The sequence below is a fragment of the Hipposideros armiger genome, unplaced genomic scaffold (assembly GCF_001890085.2).
Source record: "Hipposideros armiger isolate ML-2016 unplaced genomic scaffold, ASM189008v1 scaffold_273, whole genome shotgun sequence".
In the NCBI taxonomy this organism is placed as follows: domain Eukaryota; kingdom Metazoa; phylum Chordata; class Mammalia; order Chiroptera; family Hipposideridae; genus Hipposideros; species Hipposideros armiger.
In genome coordinates, this window is record NW_017731623.1 from 1,942,026 (window position 1) to 1,960,827 (window position 18,802).

Genomic DNA, 18,802 nt, shown 5'->3' on the forward strand with positions numbered 1-18,802 from the left:
ATCATGCTAGAAACTCAACAGACTCATAGGCTCACCTCATTTTCATACTGGATTTCTAACATGGCCCGTGAGCTGCCCAGATCCTGCATCACAGACTCAGCTTGTTTTAGCAGCTCCTCTCTGTTCACAGTACGCTACAAAATAAATTACAAATGTGAGGACACTAAGCTCACGTTACACTTTAATAAACAGGTGGCATTTCTTGAAGTGCAAAAAAAATCAGTTCAATTGTTAAAAAAAATTATTTCTTTAAAAAAAGCATACCTCAAAAAAGGTTAAGAAGTAGCTGCATCGCTACAAACATCAACAGCATCCTGGCGCACATTAAGAAAAGCTAGAAGTGTGATTATTGTCTTAGCCCAAGGCAAGTTCAGAAAATTCTAGTCGGAGAAGAAAGGATCTCTGTGACCTTGACAAATATCAATGCAATTCAGGGCTGTGGCTTCATGGAATCTCCCTGGGGACGTGTATAGTTAGATGGTGGAGAAACAGGGATGGACGTGACAGGTGAGCTGGAAACCTACTGGCTCTGACGTGCACAGACCCCACAAGCACTACTGCCAACATCTGCTAATGGGATTTATGGGGGTGAGGAAGGCTTTGGTAGATTTCCAAATTTTACCAATACCATTGGTTAATGGAATCCTAATGATACAACTATTTTTTAAGTATAATGTTTTTTGTTTTATTTTGCTTTTCATTCCTCCACTCTTTTTTGTGTCATTTCTAATGGCTCTTATGAGACTTTTGGAGATAAATGTTTTGAGAGACAGACATGAATAAGAATCTTCAGCAAGAAAGAGGCAAAAGAACAGAGAAGTCCTAAGTACAAGGCAGTGCGGTGTCAGAAGTATAGGACTGGGTCTCAGGCTGCAAAGGCTCATAGCTGTGTGTCTCACAGCTATAAATGTAGAGCCAAGATTAGAAGCACAGGAAGATGAAGTCAGCAACACAGGGGCTAACTCATCAAGAGACATGAACTACATCAAGGATTTTGTTTCCATCTAATCGGAGAAATTCGCTAAGGGAATGAAGTGGATCTGATTATTTCTACCTACTGCATAAGGGATCAATTGTAAAAGGGAGGTGATAGCTTGAGTTCCTCATTTAGAAAGGAAGAAAGCCTCAGTAAGAAAAGATTCCTTCTTGACACAAGAGTTATGACAACTAAAAAGGAAAAAAAAAAAGAATTGTAGAAATTATTTCAGAAACTGGGAAAAAGAACTCTAACTGGAGAATGAAGAAGAATCACAGATGGCCCAGTTCTAAGAGACTGGTAGGAAAATATGACTAATGCAATGATAATAAAGACAAGGAAAGGGATGAATGTCACTAAGATAGGCCTATAAACCAATAGGCATAATTAGATGCACCACATTTCTAGTTTTCCCATTATTTTTAAAAGCTCAGTTTGGTTTATCTTTAAATATTTTTGGGAGAAACTTACTTTTTTTCTATCCAATCTAGGTGCAACTCTGCTATCTTGAGAATCAGACTGGTTGATTTCTGGGTTGGTATCAAGTAATCTTTGCATTGCTCGGTCCCGATCAAATGCAGTTACATAAAAAAGCATTTGCCGGGTATCAAAAGGGAAGAAAAATGGGCTGTAAAAAGATGCGATATAAATTTATTATCTGAATTAGAATTGGACACCATAAAAAAAACCCTATATTAGAAACAATTTTTGATATGATACAGAATAATAACTCATAAATATAATCAATAAAAATGGTCTAGGTAAACTAATTTTGAAGAATCTTCATAATTCTTGTATGAAATTTCTAAGTGACTGAGTAATAATGCATTAAGTAGCCTTTCACTGTGAAATCAAATTCAACCATTAAAATTCTACATTTCAAATCAAGTCTATCCAAGATCATGTTTAATCTACCAGAGACCTTTAGAAAGCGTAACATGACTAGTGAAAGCTCAATTTTAAAACATGATCCCACTTCATGAGGCTGCTAAGCCACCCTCGTTCCACATGGCTTTACTAGGTCATAATTTTCCTCTTAGCTTCGGCATTTCTAAGTCACTCAAAGCTGCAAAAGGCAGCTGATTTTCAAAGAACAAATCTGCAATAATAATACAGGTCATGCTGCCTCCTGTTGTATGACTTTGGTAGTTCTTGACACAGAGCTACCAAGAGCACTTTCTGTGGTGATCTGAATATTCAACATCTGTTTCTGTCTCATACAGGTAGCCATGTGAGGATGTGCCTACTGTGACTAAAAAAGTCAATTCCTAATTTTATTTAATTTTAAGTAATTTTAGGTATAAATAGCCACATGTGGCTAGTGGCTACTGCATTGATCAGTGCAGTTCTATATCTAAGAATGTAGGTCTGAACCCAAAAGGGCTTGGAGGATTAATCAACTCCACCTTTGGAGTCCAATTTTATCATGGCAGAGGATCTGAATTTCCTCAAACATTCTTGTGTCCCTTTCCGTTTCATATACAGACACATACAATCAAGCAGATCTAGTACCAGCCCAGCTTGTCTAGTGTGGATGCTCAAGCTACATACACTATTAAGCAAGCTGTGACCAAATACCACAATGCTACTGAACACATTTAAATAGATTCACTTAAGACTAGCCTTTTGCAGTAAAATGTATTAAGACCAACACAATGATCGTACAGGCCACCGTTACAGAAGTGACAGTCTTACCAGGTTTTTCCTAGTTCAGTAAGCCACGTCGGGATGTTTCCTGTCATGATCACTAAAGGGTCTTGAAGCTGCCTATTTGCTTTTGCTGTCAACTTACTGTTAATAAATTCACTAGTTGGAATAACCTCCTTGCACATTGCATTCTGTAAAATATTAGAAAAAAAAAGTCTACATGTAATAAAACAATAGGATTATATTCACTGTCTCTTCCTTTACCCCAAATATGCATGCAGAATGCCTCAATTTCACCGGCAAGCTTCCAATACACAAAATACAACTTCTCATTGGTGTGTCCCAGCCCAAATGACAATTTCTACAATGAGTATCTGAAGCACCCCACACCCACATGCCACTCCTACTGGCTTAGTCACTGATGTGGCAGCTCCTGTTTCATGCAAGGCCAACTTCTACGTTCTTCCCTACATCATACAATACCAAAGACCGCATTCAACTTGCACCCAACTTTTTATTTAACATACAGCTTACCTTAAATAAATCAACTCTGGGTTAAATGTACCTCAAGAATTTTTTACTACAATAAAACCATGTTCAATTTCATGTTGTTGCTTAATTTAATAAATTTATCACTACAGATTATAAGTCTGCCAAAAGAATGAATCAAAAACCAAAGGACAGGAAAAAAGAGTGGGGGACAAGTTCCCACTGATGAGTCCATTGTACTTCCCTGGGCCAGGAACCCTGCATTTAGCTGAATCACTGTTTCTGTTGCTAGTACAATACAAAAATTCATAAATCACTCGATAGAAACTGTGTAATGAATAACACATCATGGAAAACTTCAAATACAGGCAACATTACTCACATCATACAAGTAATACCAGTATCGACTGATGGCATGTAAAACTCTTAAAAGAAGAATCACATCTAATGATGGGTCTTCAAAAGTTATGTTTTCAGGTGGTGTGGGCATGAGGTAAACTTCTAAAGGATTTGATACTGATGGGCACACTCCATCTACAGAGGCAGAAGATCAAAGTTAAGTGCTGACCAAAGCGAGAAAGGCCAAGCCAATGGGGCCAGTGTCATCTTATCACGCCTAAAAGAGTAACCACAGCTTGTTAAGATTCAATGCTTGCTATCTTATTAGTAGCATATTGACAACTTGAACATTTTCTTCTTTTTTATCTCATACATAAATCACGCAGGCTTATGAAAATTATTCTCCTTCCCATACCCAAATAAACATTGTAAAGGAGAAAAATTTCTTTTTTCTGGTATACCAGAAACAATAGCAAACAGTAAAATGGCCAGAGAGCAGTAAAGACAAAATATTTATATTTAAGTTCACTGTTCCAGAAATTTCCTGTATTTTTTTATATACAGCTTAAAACAGCCATATAAAATAGACAAATATTCCCAAATTGTAAATCTGATAAAAAAGAGAGATCTGGTTATTTAAGGCTTAACACACAATAGAGTTTGATAGTTTCCAAGTAGGATTTGTGATTCCTTTGTTCTTATGTTTCACTAATAGCATTAAAATAACAAAAAAGTGAGGAATTAAAAGTGTTGCCATCTACTTTTACTGAGTAAAGGAATTAAAAATCACAACAATATCACTGCATCAAAGGGCAATTTTTAACACAAATAACATAGATAAGAACATCTCAAAATAAAGACCCTTGTGAAAAAGACAAACCTAGCTTTATGAAAAAAAAAATTGCTACAATGCTCTTATTTCTGTGGACCAGAAAAAATTTCATCAACTGACACCAGTGTTTGGAAATCAGTCAGGGCATGTGTCCATGGAATGATAATGCAGTTTAACACTAAGGCATTGTTACCATTATATTCCTAAAAAAGAGAAAAAGGCAACAAGCAAAATTGACTAGAAAAAAAAAAAATACTGAAAAGGAAGTCACCTAGGAGATGCTACTACCTTCTGTAGTCATTATATTACCTGGAAAAATTTTGTATTCCTTCTGTAATTGTTAGATTCCCCTACTCTAATGAACAGCAATAAAAATTAAGGGGCAACCTGCCAATGACGACCAGGCTCTTCTTTAGTGAATGTGTTCTATTAATGAATTTGTTTTTAGCCTTAATGAAAACATAAATTCTTCATGGAAAGGGTGTAAGAGTTTTTCCCAATTTTCTTTCCAAACTTAATTTTGCAGGTATTTAATTTTTCATTTTTAGACATGAAAGTCAAGGGTTCGATTAAAAGCACTCAACTGCTTGCAATAATTTTAGTTTTTTCTAAACCATACTCAAAGATTTTACTACTAACTACAAATAAATCACAGCTTGAAGACCGTGAAGACAGGAAGACTACTGCCCCATGGCAATCCGTTTTCCCCTTCATACATTAACTTACCGTGCCATAGCTCATCGTGCTTTTTTGCATTTCTAGGAGAAGTTTTTGTTGGAGCTGTTTGGGCTCTTCCTCTTTTACCACCAACACAATCTTTAGTGCTTTCTTCATCCTCTCTCACGGGTTTGTACCTAAGCGACAGGGGAGTCAGTAAGCCAAAAGCAGATTTTAAAACTGTATATTATTCTACTAGACCAAAGAGCGAGCCACAGATACCAGTTACCAGAAAACTCTGAGATCTATCCTCTCTCCCTAGTTACGGATTTAAAGAATTACCAGTGGCACTGCTTCCTAGCAGAGACCACCATCCTAGCAGGGACCACTGGAGAAATTCCAGGGGTGGTTCTGAGAAGAATGGCTCTCTTTAAATATAAGTAGCAAGCATTCACGAACAATGCACAAAGCTGCATCCAAATGCATCTAAGGGTGCAGAGATGCCAAACTTCCCATTACCTACACGATCATCTTCTCATGAAGACATTTTTATGTCTTATTTAAAGACCTGAAATGAATCTAGAAAAGTACATATAATTATGGCTCACAAACACATTTTCTAGTAGTCTTAACGAGGAAGCTAAATACACACATGCATGCATGCATGCACATACTAGATCAAATATTTAAAGAGGCTTTTAATAACAAAATGTAGGATTTAGGGTCCCTTCTCCTCATCATGTAGTATTATTTCCAAACCACACGAACAGTGTCCAAGTTGGTGAAAAACCACTTGCCATATTGTATGAGTCTTTGTCCAAATACCAGCTCTTCCTAGAGGATTGCTCTCATCATCCGTGGATTCCCTTTCATCTTCAGCCTGTATACTGAACTGCCGTACTGCCTGATACACAGTCATGTTATACGGAAGCAAATGTTCTCCAATGTAAAATTGTAGCCTGTGTCTTACATTTCCTGAATTTAAGAACTGAGCAGCCTGAATAAAGCAAAACAAAATCCATTTCAGCTATAGGCTTTGCACATTATACATGACAACATGGTGGGAATAATACCTTACCAGAGACTCGTCTATTTCCTCATCAGAGCCATCATCGTCACTGTCTTCGTCATCTTCTCTTACTCTTCCATACCCTAAGGACCCAAAAAGGCTGTTAAACTCCAGCAATTTTACATGGCAAAGAAATGCCTGTATATACTGCTTGAACTAACAGTCTAAGAAAAATGTGTATATTACACTTTCATCTATGAAGCAGAAATATCTAAGAAAACTTGTCAAATACAAAATATCACTTCTACTACATTCCAACAAGAAAAATTAACTCATCACCCAAGGAAGCAGTGAACCCCTACTGAGTTGAACGTATTTCTACATAACACATATACAGTAAATGACGGGAACATAAGTACCTGATGCTATTTCAACAAAAACAGCAATAAACGGGAATAATTTATATATCCCTTATTGTGTTTCATCCCAAATATACATATAAACATACAACATACACATATGAAGAATACCTCTAACTACAAGGTATCGCTCGATAGCTTGTACCAAAGCCAGGGGGTCAATCTTGACAGGTCCACCCTTCCACTGCTTCACATTTGCACAGTCTGGATGTCTTTGTAACTGGCATTTTAACTGATGTGTGTTGAAAAATTTTAAAGCCTGTGATCCTCTGTTAAGAGAAAAGCTCAAGATAATTTGTGAAAAAAAGTTATTCTATTATTTTCAAAATCAACATACATTAATTCAAATAAAAGCAAGATAATACAAACTGCATTTTCTTAAGGCACAAAGTAAACACTTACCAGTTACCAGCAATTCAAGTAATTTAGTAAAACTCATTATAAAATAATAAAAGAGGGTATGTATGCATGCACATGAAAACATTAAATCAACATTTGATCTTTGTCATGAACCACGTGAGCAGAAATACCTGATCACAGATATTTAATTATTTCTCTGGAATAAAAATTCTTCAACAATTTGAGCATGCTCACTTCTGCAATACTTTGCTGTTGCCTACTAAATTATACTTATTTGTAAACAAAACAAAAAACTTTTTTGTTTTCAATGATTTCAGCTATAAAATTACTTTAAAAACTAATCTTTAAAATTTACTTTGCTGTACTATTTAAAAAAATTTTTTTATTGAAGTATAGCTGTCATACAATCAACATTATATTAGTTTCAGGTAGACAAATTTTGCTATATTCTTTTGAATGAAACAGTTTAATAGCTACACCAGCCTAAACCTAGTAAGGATATTTAACTGCTCATTTCAGGAAAGGGCTGGCAAGAGTAAGATACAGGCAAGCTTAAAATGTGATTATCTATAAGGCAAATGGGGTATGGGAAAGAATATCCCATTATATCGATATATATACATATGTAAACATACTTATTTTATACAAATTTGGATAAAAATGGTTTTCTCAGGCATAGCTGAAAATGCCCCCTTATTTCATAAAATATTCCAGTATAGTTTAGTGATCAAAATTCAATAGCACTCTACATTAAATCTCAAAGCAAAAAAAACCTACTCCATACTGATCACTATATTCAATGATGTATATTGTTTTAATTCAATCACAATTTAAATGTTTTAAAACACCAGATTGTATATTTTAAAACTAATTAAAAAAACAAACAAATAAACCAAAAAAAATCTGATTCTTTATTTCCCAGGCTTCTAGGCATAATATTCTAGGAAGCTTATAACAATATAAAACACAATAATTAACTCCTACAATGAATTCTTCCTATAGCACCTCACGAATCCTATAAACCTACTATACTATTGAAAAAAAATAGTAAGTTTTATTAAAACAGCAAAACTTCAAAGAAAATACTTATTTGTTAAAACCTACCAAAATACGTTATAAGCACTTATATCACATATGAAATCACATTACTGCACAGAACGTATATTTTTTATTATCCATACCCACAAAGTTTTTCAAAAAAAGCTTTACATAGTCAAGAGTATATCAATTTAAGGAAAACTAAGCCTATTACAAGTTACCAACAGTCACCGGGTTATATAGTTTTAAAACATCGTGTTTAAGAAACATTGTGACTTTAAAGATAAACAGTATTTGATTCACTCTTTCATGTATTCAACCATTTCTTCAGCCATTACAGTTAAATGTTCTTCAGACAGATGAAGACATTATCAGGCCTCTTGCCACTTTCCAACAAGATTAATTAAGCACAGCCCAAGGGCAAGGGCACAGGCACACTCAGGCAATGATCCTTACCTGCCTCCGGTCCCATTTCCACTGGGGAAGTCATGCACTTTGACTGGAAATTGTTCCATCTGGCTGAGGCAGTTGTTCATCTTGTGAACTAATGCCAACAAAGGTGCATTACCCATTGGTTCTACTCTTCCAATGGGCTCTTCTCCAGGAAGCTGAAGATATAAATAAACCAACAGGTTAAACAAGGCCTCTTGAAAATGGCACACTCCTCTCAACAAGTAAATTTAACAGGCAGTTTTACAAAAGGGAAATATTAACCTATCTTTTTTGATGATTTTGTTAGAACAATGTTTTCAAATGAATTAGTTCAACAAAAACACTCTTGGTGGTAAAGCCTGACTAAGACAGACATGAAGTGATTTCCAGTCTTTATTTATCTTTATTTAGAATTATTCACGTTTTGTCGCAAAAATATCTATGCGTATAGAGTGCTATTTAGAATCTCGTGGGGATATCAGGTAATATATGATTTATGTATTGTATTGTACTGTAGAACTTTTAAAACCCATACAGCCCCGAGGAGTTTAAGTTAAGAGATTACACTTATACATAATCTTAAGCATGATATAAAACTACATCCTATATCGCTCCACACCTAATGACTCTCTAATAAATATCAACTCTGCTTGAGGTAGCCCCACAAATTAAAACAAGCAGCGCTCAATGCCTGCAAACACGGGAAGCATGGTGAAATAGTTTCATGAACACACAGGAGCGTCATCCTTGGTCCTACTACACAGAGGTACCAGAGAAGCTTCCCTAGAGATGCCTTCTCTTAAGCAGATAGAAACAAGTAGAGTAGTGTTAACATCAGTGGAGTCGTGTTAACATCAGTGGAGTCGAAGAGTAGTTATTCTCTTGCTTTCATCCACTGAGGGTAAACGGAGGGAAGCTACTCTGAATTCAGGCCTTATAATCCACATTGTAAATGTGACCGAGCACTCTGGAATGGAATTGTTAGTACACACAGCCCCCGACTTAAGACGGTTCAACTTACAATTTTTCAACTTTGTGATGGTATAAAAGTGCTATCAATTCAGTAGAAACTGTACTTTGAATTTTAATCTTTTCCCGGGCTAGTGATATGTGGTACCATCCTCTCCCATGATGCTGGGCAGCAGCAGTGAGCCACAGCTCCCAGTCAGGCAGGTGGCCACGAGGGTAAACTACCGATACTCTACAGCGTGTTGTGTTGCCAGCGTTTTTCGGATATTGTATTCTGAGCATGTTTAAGGGAGGCTAGGCAAAGCTATAATATTCGACAGGTGAGGCTATGATGTTATTAAATGCATTTTCGACTTACATATTTTCAACTTACAATGGTTTACTAGAATGCAATCCCATTGTAAGTCAGGAAGCATCTATACTGTTTTACATACAAAAACAAAGACTCGATACATCGGCCATAGAAACTTTGGCACTGGCTTCATTAAATCACCATTTTATTGTTTTACTGTTTACGTGATATATAAAAGACCAAAAAAATCCAACTGCATATGAAAGCAAGCTAGAAACTTTACCTCAATATCTTAACCAAACCTACTGGGATGAAAAGATATATACATTAATGAACAATGATTCTTATAATAAAACACACAAGCATTATTAGATAACTTACTGGAGAAGAAAAAAATACATGAAGAAATCTCTTTAATCTGATCTCTCTGCTCACGGCATCCTTTTCACTTTTAGATGTCAAATAAAGCAACAGCTGCTTCACAAATCCACTATGTTGGATTTCAAATGATGAAACATCTGACTCTGAGACTATGCTACGGATTTCTACAAGGCACTCAGCTCCACCATCCACCTGAAAAGAGTTAGGAACAGTATTTCTATATTGATTTAAACAGCCCTTATTAAATGTACAATTTACATTTCCCTAAATGAAATCGAATATATTTTCAACACCTTTAAAAGGGGGAGTGGGGATGGGTAGATCCTTGGAAAATATGATCTCACACACACATACACACACACACACACACACACAAAATGTTAACTATTTCATGACAGAAAACCAATGTTCATACTAACATAAAAAGAAAAATTTTCACAATTCAATCAATGTAGTCTTATAAAAAAAAGACAGAGGATGAGAATACAAATTGAGGAATTTAATACAGATTAAAGAGCTATAATACTAGAATGGAAAGATAAAACAAGATACAAGGTATACAGCTTTAATTAATATATTTAAAATCTGAATGAAATAGGTAATTTCTTGGAAAACTTGTACTACTCAAGTTGTTCAAAGTACATCAAAAATGTAAAAAGATGAATAATCACAATAAACCTCTACCCCCTCTGACTTTCATCAGAACCCAGGTAGAGAGGAGTTAAGGAGGGTCCTATTAACTCTAGTACCTGTAGGTGAAGAGGACTTAGAGGAGAGGAGATGTGCTGGAGGGACATTTCTGAAGTCTCTTCATTTGTCAACAAATATTGGATGTGAAGGAAAGAAAGTCAAAGATGAGATTTCTGGTACATTTAATGATAAAATGATGGAACACACAAGTCCAGGGATAAGTTAAAAGAAATCTCAGTGCTAAAGGTACATATCTGCTAACAAGTCAATCTATGTGTTTAATCTGTAGAAAGCTAGAGCCATGAAAAAGAACAGCAGCAAGACAGAGAGATGCCGAGGCCAGGAGGAGGACCAGCAGGATGCAGTGGACTCGGTACCTGGAGGTTGAGTTGTTCGGTTGCAGCACAAAGTCTCTGCAGGACGTTCAGTGCAGGGTTGCTCCCATCCATGTTCTCAGAACTGAAGTAACGCTCAACAAATTTATGTGCCTGCTCCTTAATCCAACCTTTAATTTTTTCTCTGCAAGAAGGAAAACGGAGATATTAAAGTCTCAGTGTACACAGAAAGAACTTCACTTTATAACTTCTGCTCCAAGGTAAAGAGCTGCTACATTTATAATTTTTTTCTGGCCTATGTTTACAGACTAGTAAGTTCAGACTACACATTAACCAAATTAAGTTTCAATTTGAAAATGGGCTAAGATGTACCCAGAGAAACCACAGGTTTCTTAAACCACAGGTGCATAAAATACATGTCAGGTCACTATGTGAAAGGTAAACAAAAAATTCTAACTTCTTGGAACTCTACAAGGTTAACAGCTGCTTAAGTCTTCAGGTGGAAGTGATTTTATGACTGTTTTCGAAGGTAGAGACGTATCTGCACTGTCCTTTGCTGAAGTAAAACACTCAAGACCAGAAACATGTACTTGTTAGATGCATGATTAACTACGGCCTCTGAGGCTCAGCTGTTTAAATTAACAAATTCTCATGTCTTCAGAAATACGACCAACCAACCAAATAAAAGAGCCTGTTTGTTTTGCCAGTGACATTTGATATTTTTAAATTTCTTATTTGCAGAGGATGCAATCCTTGTTGGTATGCTACATCCAGAGCCAAAAAACAAAACAATTCTCAAGGATTTTAAGAAATAATTTGTAAAAGCCACAAACTGGCTTTTAAACTACTAGTTTAGCTGGTAATTTTCTAAATTCCTAAAAAAGCCTCTACTCCTAAGATCCTAAAGTTCCACTGTGAGGGGTAGAGGAAGGGTACCATAAAAGTGTGTGCGTGCGTGTGTGTGTGTGTGTGTGTACAGAAAATGTCAGTTTTCCCCTGTCTAGAACAAAACTGAGGAACAGATTTGATGGAGGGGCATAATTTGTTTGTTTTGAACCTACATGACTCCTAGCAGCTAGAGATCTCAAAAGGAGCTTTAAAATTTACAACTAGAACTCAAGACAAACCCAGACACAGGGTTCAAGAACTGAGACCCTCCTGCATCCTTGAGCTATACCACTTCTGAGCATAAATTCAAGGTCTGTGTCCATGTTTCATCTCCATATAACAAACGTGCTGACTGAAATAATGGTCTGTTTTTCTAACCTGAGACCAGAAGGCAGAATCCCCCCACTTCACCTATTATTGGATATGGTGTCCTTTGAGGCGGCCCTGGCAAGGCCACTAACTCCTGCAGTCCGTGCCGGTTCGATGTTGTTGCTGTTGGACTGCGCGCTTAACCTTCCCCACGTTTTTGGATTCAAGCTTGCCAGGAAAGAAGATTTAGGTGACTGAGTAGTGGTGGGGCTTTTAGCTATGAAAAGAAGAGAGAATGACAGTTAAATCATTTTAGGGTAAGTGATGAAAACCAACTGAATTTTAAGATTCCCATTCTTACTAAGTTGAGTAGCTGAAAGAACTATGGACACTGGGTATTCAGGAGACTCAGGTGTACTTGAAAGCTCTCAGCAGTTTTAATGAAGTATACGCATCTTCATCAGCCGCCACCTTCCCGTTACCTCCCACAGTTTCATCACAGCAATTACCTTGATTGTCTACTTTGTCATCATCTCTTGGAGGTGAATACTTTGGCCTTCTTGGCCCTCGTTTTGGCAGTCGTTTTCTCTTTAGAACATCACTTAATCGACTATCACATGGGAAAATATGGGATAAGTTTAGCAATGACCACGATTTATTATCATTATCATTACTCACTGAAAAGCTAAAATGGCAGAAACAATGAGTTATAAAACATTGCCATAACAGGGTATCTTTCATTTAGTGTTTATATAATGCCAACTCTGTGCCAGTCATTTTCTAGAGGTGTACAGACACCGAAAATGATTAGTGCAAAAACATGATTAGCTAGCTTTTTGACTGTATTGAACTAGTAAAAAACCAAATAGAAGATCTGATTAATCCTGTGTTAAAATGTAGTACATACAGAAAAGCACATAAAACAGGTATACAATACGAAGAATCAATATTAAAAAATCACAAACTAGAAAAATGTTAAATCTGAGCACCATATGTCTTCGCTAACCTAAATGACAAGTACATGGCATTGAGTGTTAGTATTACCAAAATACTTTTCAATATTACCCAAAGTAATTTCATGGTGAGCAATGGCAATAACATTCTAAATGAATGCATTTATAAATATATTAGTGATATTTTTAATCCAAAATTACTTATAAACAGCTCTAGCAAGTGATAGTGTGAATAACCTACTTTGAATTAGAATATATGAAATAGAACATTCGTAGCCTTTGGGTATTATTTTCACTCTTCTTATTATCAACACTAGAAACAGTTTGAAATAGCAATAGATTCTTAGAATAATAACAAAGCTAGATAGGTAGAAAAGATGAAAAATGTTCTGGTTCCGCTGGTCTGTGACCCAAATAAAATTAGAAAAAATGAAAAATTCTTCCAACATATGCCATGTCTATTTAAAACACTTTAGGAAAAGTGAACTTTCAAAGAATAAATTTAAATATGATTGAACAATTCCTTCTTTACTAATTCTTACAAACTTTTCATTTGAAATCATTTTAGAAGGGAATGGGATCACTTAAAACTGAAGGTATTTTAAGAAAAAGGTTCTTTCCTTTTCTCTAGAATTATCAACTGTTAGAACCTATAATAAAGTCTAACTCCTTAATTTAAGTGACTCAGAAATACTGCATTTGTCTGAATCGTGTCCCATTTCACCAAGTACCTGTGGTATCTTAGGCACTGCGCTTGTGCTATATGGTGAAACGTTGCATCACTTAGGGTCACAGCAGCAGCTGGGAGGAGGAGTGGGAGAGGGAGTGGGGTTGGGGAGGAAGCGGAGGTGCAGGCAAGGCTGCAAGGGCTTACGGAAGAAAAATCCAACTTGAGCACAGGGAAGGTGGAGGGTCCCCCATATTCCCCAGGCCCAATCTCCTTAAACCGGGCCCATGACATGCGTTATCACCTAAACTCAGCAACTTCCTAAAGTAACAGCAACTGTGCCAGAAGTCCCAGAATTGCCGCAATTCCTATTTAAGCTAGAGTGGACCACTGCCACCAGGGGGCACCAAAAGCAGCTGGTATCCTGGGCTAACCATAGCTTTAGGACAATGCTACCTTGTAGTTCACAAGATTAAATTTTTAGACCCCTTATTATATACTTTACCGAGATCTGCTTTTCAGCTTACAAAGGAGTAAAAAGTACATTCTAAGTACATTCTGATTTTTAGAATTGAGCTGGCTCACCATGCACCATTCATACAGCAATATTAAGTTTCTAACATCAAAGAAATAAAAACACTTTTAAAGTATGATTTGTTTGAAAACAAAATGAAAACCAACACGGGGATCTGGTAATGAATGTTCTCAGTAGCAAAGTACAACAAAGGGAATAAAACCAAATAAAGAGGTGGAAGAAGGGAATTGTCTTTACTCCCATTATCCTTTATTAAGAGCAAAATTCCCATCTGCCAATTAAAGATAAATGGGAAATCAGGCTTTTTTCCTTTACATTATAAAAATTCTAATTTTTAATATTTCAGTACATCAATATCTGGATGTCTCAAAGCTGGTACGTATCCTGTAATACAGTAAATAATTCAAGGTTATGGACTCAGAAATGAGGACTCAATCCTGCATCTGTAGAATAAGTGTGTGACGCTGTACAAGTCACTAACTTCTCTGAGTTCTAGTTCCTTTTTATGTCCATGGAAATACCATGTGGTTCCTAAACATGGTTCCTAAACAGGACAGCACGTTTGCAATAAATGTTCACTTTTCTTCCCATTCCCATTCAATATCTAAAAAAATACAAATGAAAAAATACAAAGAGTGTACTCTCTCTAGTCTTTTACCATTTTATTCCCTGTGTGAGTCTCAGGTACCAGGGCAGAGTTAAAGGGCAAAGAGCACAGAAAAATCACCACACAACTCTGACTTACCCTTGAGGGCTCAGATCTAAAGAATCATCTCTGCTGTGCTGCAAGCTGGGGGACCCCAAGTCGGCCGTGGCGTTCGTGGCAGCCGTGGCTGTTCCACTGCTGACTGACGTAGTGGACCCCAAGGACCCTGACCCATTCGTACACGCCTTTGGTGGGCTTGTCAACAAAGACTCCGATTCTGCTAAGTGTTTTACTTGATGCATTACACCTACATAGTAATACGGATTCAAGAGTCAGTCTTAATCACACCTCCCTGCCATTACAAAATCCCTAAATGCTAACACTGATTTATAGGGAATGAATTAAAAAATACCTGGCAGATGGAAAAAAAAATTGAGGTGCCAGGGTTTTCAACTTGACTCCATTTAGAAAACAGGCAAATTCAAAATTAAAGAAAGACATTTATATTAAATATCTTCTTATATTCAAAAGCCAATCATAGGAAATTTAATAGGATTACAAGTATAGACCTACAAGAAATTCAAAATGCCCATTATAAAAACAATAATCAATTACAGAAACACAGTGCACCTCTGGCTTGATAGCTATAAGGGGAGAAAAAAACTACAATAATTAGTTAACTTCAAATGTTACAATAAGACAAGATCACAATATACAAGCTGCCAAAAAAGAGAACACCTGCTATGAAAGGGTGGTGATTTTCACATCCTTGGAAGTGTGTAAGGAGAGCTAAACTTATAAGGCAGAGGGTTCAGATCTGGGCTAGCCTCATGGGAAGATGTACGTGGGGGATGGTCCAAGAACTATCAAATTGGATGCAGAGGTGTGTGTGTGAATGTAAGTGAGTGCAGGTTCACACATCCACATTTTTCTGAGGAAGAGTCCAGAGCTTTCCATCAGATTCTAAAAAAAAGCAAAACTGCTATTAAAAAAAAAAAAATCTGGATGGATTCAAACCTGAGGCGCTTGTTCCACAAATATCATTTGTGGCATCAGATGTAGACTGTGTGCTAGGCACTTAGGATAGAGCCGTGGACAAGAAAAATGTGCCCAGGGCACTACTGACCAGTGGGAAAGACACAATTTCCCAAATATTACAAATAAAAAGTGAACTGCTTAGGACAGAAAAAATACAATGCTGCTGGAGCATAGGACAGGAGGATCTAACAGAAGGAAGGAAGATCTTCAGAAATAAGTGACTTGTAAGTGGAGCCTCAAAGAACAGTGGACCTAGCCAGATGCAAAGCACTAGAACCAATCAAGTGTCCTCCATAGACATCATAGTGTATATGCTATTGGGGGTAGAAAATTCAATCTGATAGTGCAGTTGATCCTATCAAAATAAAAAATTAAAAAATCATTGAGAAAAAAGACTGATTCTGATACACTTCCAAATCAGAAAAGTGGAACTGATAGCAAACAAAAACAAACAAAAAAAATAGAACACCAAAAACATAATATAGAATACAAAATATAAAATAATCTAAAGCTACACATAAAAACATATATATATACACACATATGTGTATTATGCCTGATTTGTTAATCATAGTTATTATCTCTAGGAAATGGAAAGTGTCTGCCTTCTATTTTATATAAATGTGGTGTTGGATTTTTTGGGAAACCCCATCGTTATTTGAATAGAATGATAATTAGTGGTGAAAACATCTTCCCATATGATTCAACATTATTACACTGGCATGTCTACTGCATTCTCAAGATGTGAAGAAACCCGAATCCAGCATAAGGTTAAAAAAACAAAAAAACAAAAGGAAAATAGATCATATGCAGAAAGAACTAGGATTGTTGATAAGATGAAGATAAAGCTAAAAGATTACTTAAGGGGAAAACACCCTTATGTCCTGTATCCTCATAAGACCAAACTATCCTAAAAGACTGTAAGAGCCACCAACAGATTTCTGTTAATGAGAAAAAACTTGTTGGAATATCTTGGCAGGTCTGAAAAGGATAAAACACCTGAATGAGTGTTTTTCATCTTCATCTTTGATGTCTTCAAAAAGAGAATGGAAAAAAGTTATCATTTCTCCTCAAATTAGCGGACTCAAATTAGAGGACTAGACTAACTGCATTCTGAAGATTCCAAGCCTTAACCCTCAATTGGGCGCAATGCAAAAGTTACAAGTTTGGGTACAATGCATCTATTAGATGCATGTATGACATTTATCTATTTAAATTGAAAATGAATGAAAAGAACGTGTAAGCATGCTTATTATTTATTCAGAATGAAATTTTAATTTATATCTAACAGTTAACTGTGAGATCAGTTGCGCCTGACGGAGGGTTAAAATATTACATCATCAACACAATGAAGTATAAAGTAATCCCTTTACAACTGTTCTGATCTATTAATAGGATTGTCAAAGTGACCTCAAAGAATCTTTCTGGGCAGCTGTATATTATCAATGTAAGAAGTCAGTGATTGCTTCTGGCCCATAAACATTTACATCACCAAAACTTACTAAGTGTTCATCAACTGACAGTGAATCTCACACAACCTGTATTAACATATTTATAAAAGACACGCTACGTGTACTTCAGCTATAAGCATGCAAATATCTTATATAAAAGATAAGTTTAATTGTTCTACAGTAAAACTATACTTTTGAAATACTATTTAGATTAAAAGATTAACCATTAATTATCATAAATGACATTACCTTCTCTTCTGAAGTAAACACTAAAAATATCAGGTAACTTCTGCATTAAGATTTCTGCCATCTGAAGTGCTCCAACTACTATCTTCAGGTCTTGGCTTGATAGCATTGAAGCAATGTGACTAAAAATAAAGAAAACATTTGTATATAAAACACTTGTCTTAATTTGATAATTATTTTGGGCCATACTACTTTAAATTTGAGAGCAAAATATTTTATTTGTGAAAAAAGTCCACTATAACAAAAATTTTTCTTAAATGCTAAACTTTCATATTTATTATTTATCAAATGTATGTGTAAATATAAAAAGACAACAAAGGGCTCAAAATACTCCAAATAAATTGTTTTATGCACTTTTTCTGAAACATTAAAGATTTCTGAAATCACTTGCAGAGACTTGAATTTCTAAGATATTTTCACTATTTACACGAACACACCTTGAAACAGCATGATTTTTCAGGACGTCCTTTAGAAGTTCAGCATCAGCAAAATAAATTATCCTAAGAATTGCTCTAAGGCACTTATGTCTGACCGCAGGTCCTGCTGAGGAACTATACACTTCATAAAGAACACCAAATAATGTCTTAATAAAAGACTTAGCCAGTTCCGGATCCTCTTTCATAAGCTGTGCTCGAGCATCATCCTTCTTTAATTCTGAATATCCACCTGTTAGAAATAATGTACAATCCTAAAGTTACAGACTTCAGAAACAAAATGAACAATATAAAGCATTCAAGCTGATGTAATTATTTGAAATGCTATAAAACGTTTTTATTATAAAACAAATCAACTTATCTAATGTGATCAACTGGGGTCTATAAAGATACCAAATCAGTAAGACAAATTTAGCCAGCTAGGAAACCACTCACCATTCTGGCCAGCTGAAGAGAACAAGGCACCACCACTGTGCCTCTTATCTTACTGATACATGTTCAACAAAATACTGGGGTATTTCAGTAGCAACCAGCTAGGCCACTGGTAAGAAATAAACAGTTCAAGAAATGGACACAGAGTATGCAGTTAGAAGCTATGGGAAAACAAGATGCTCTGTGACTTGGCTTAGAGAGAATAAGGTGTAGGGGAAAGGTAACTGATGAAAAGTAAGAATGGTGCGAAGGCCCAATCCAGCCCAGCACCTACTATTATCATTGAACACAAGTATGTACATTTGTTTACATATGTATGTGGCTGTTTTGGAGCTACA

At 36.0% G+C, this 18,802-nt stretch overlaps 1 protein-coding gene across 12 annotated transcripts in view; it reads right to left on the reverse strand.

Moving 5' to 3' along the window:
* The window catches only part of TRIP12 (thyroid hormone receptor interactor 12), a 139,647-nt gene that overhangs the window by 18,683 nt on the left and 102,162 nt on the right, over nucleotides 1-18,802 (reverse strand). For 11 of the 12 annotated variants that reach the window (XM_019657070.1, XM_019657067.1, XM_019657073.1 and 8 more), the window contains 16 exons: nucleotides 18,036-18,264; nucleotides 17,602-17,720; nucleotides 14,963-15,170; nucleotides 12,572-12,672; nucleotides 12,165-12,339; nucleotides 10,908-11,049; nucleotides 9,841-10,032; nucleotides 8,223-8,374; nucleotides 6,480-6,652; nucleotides 6,019-6,092; nucleotides 5,738-5,937; nucleotides 5,010-5,137; nucleotides 3,495-3,646; nucleotides 2,672-2,814; nucleotides 1,448-1,604; nucleotides 36-134 (listed from right to left, as the gene is read on the reverse strand). In XM_019657070.1, the coding sequence (XP_019512615.1) occupies nucleotides 36-134; nucleotides 1,448-1,604; nucleotides 2,672-2,814; nucleotides 3,495-3,646; nucleotides 5,010-5,137; nucleotides 5,738-5,937; nucleotides 6,019-6,092; nucleotides 6,480-6,652; nucleotides 8,223-8,374; nucleotides 9,841-10,032; nucleotides 10,908-11,049; nucleotides 12,165-12,339; nucleotides 12,572-12,672; nucleotides 14,963-15,170; nucleotides 17,602-17,720; nucleotides 18,036-18,264 (2,444 nt within the window). The remainder of the gene's footprint in view (nucleotides 1-35; nucleotides 135-1,447; nucleotides 1,605-2,671; nucleotides 2,815-3,494; nucleotides 3,647-5,009; nucleotides 5,138-5,737; nucleotides 5,938-6,018; nucleotides 6,093-6,479; nucleotides 6,653-8,222; nucleotides 8,375-9,840; nucleotides 10,033-10,907; nucleotides 11,050-12,164; nucleotides 12,340-12,571; nucleotides 12,673-14,962; nucleotides 15,171-17,601; nucleotides 17,721-18,035; nucleotides 18,265-18,802) is intronic. The other variant, XM_019657068.1, reaches the window with a different exon arrangement.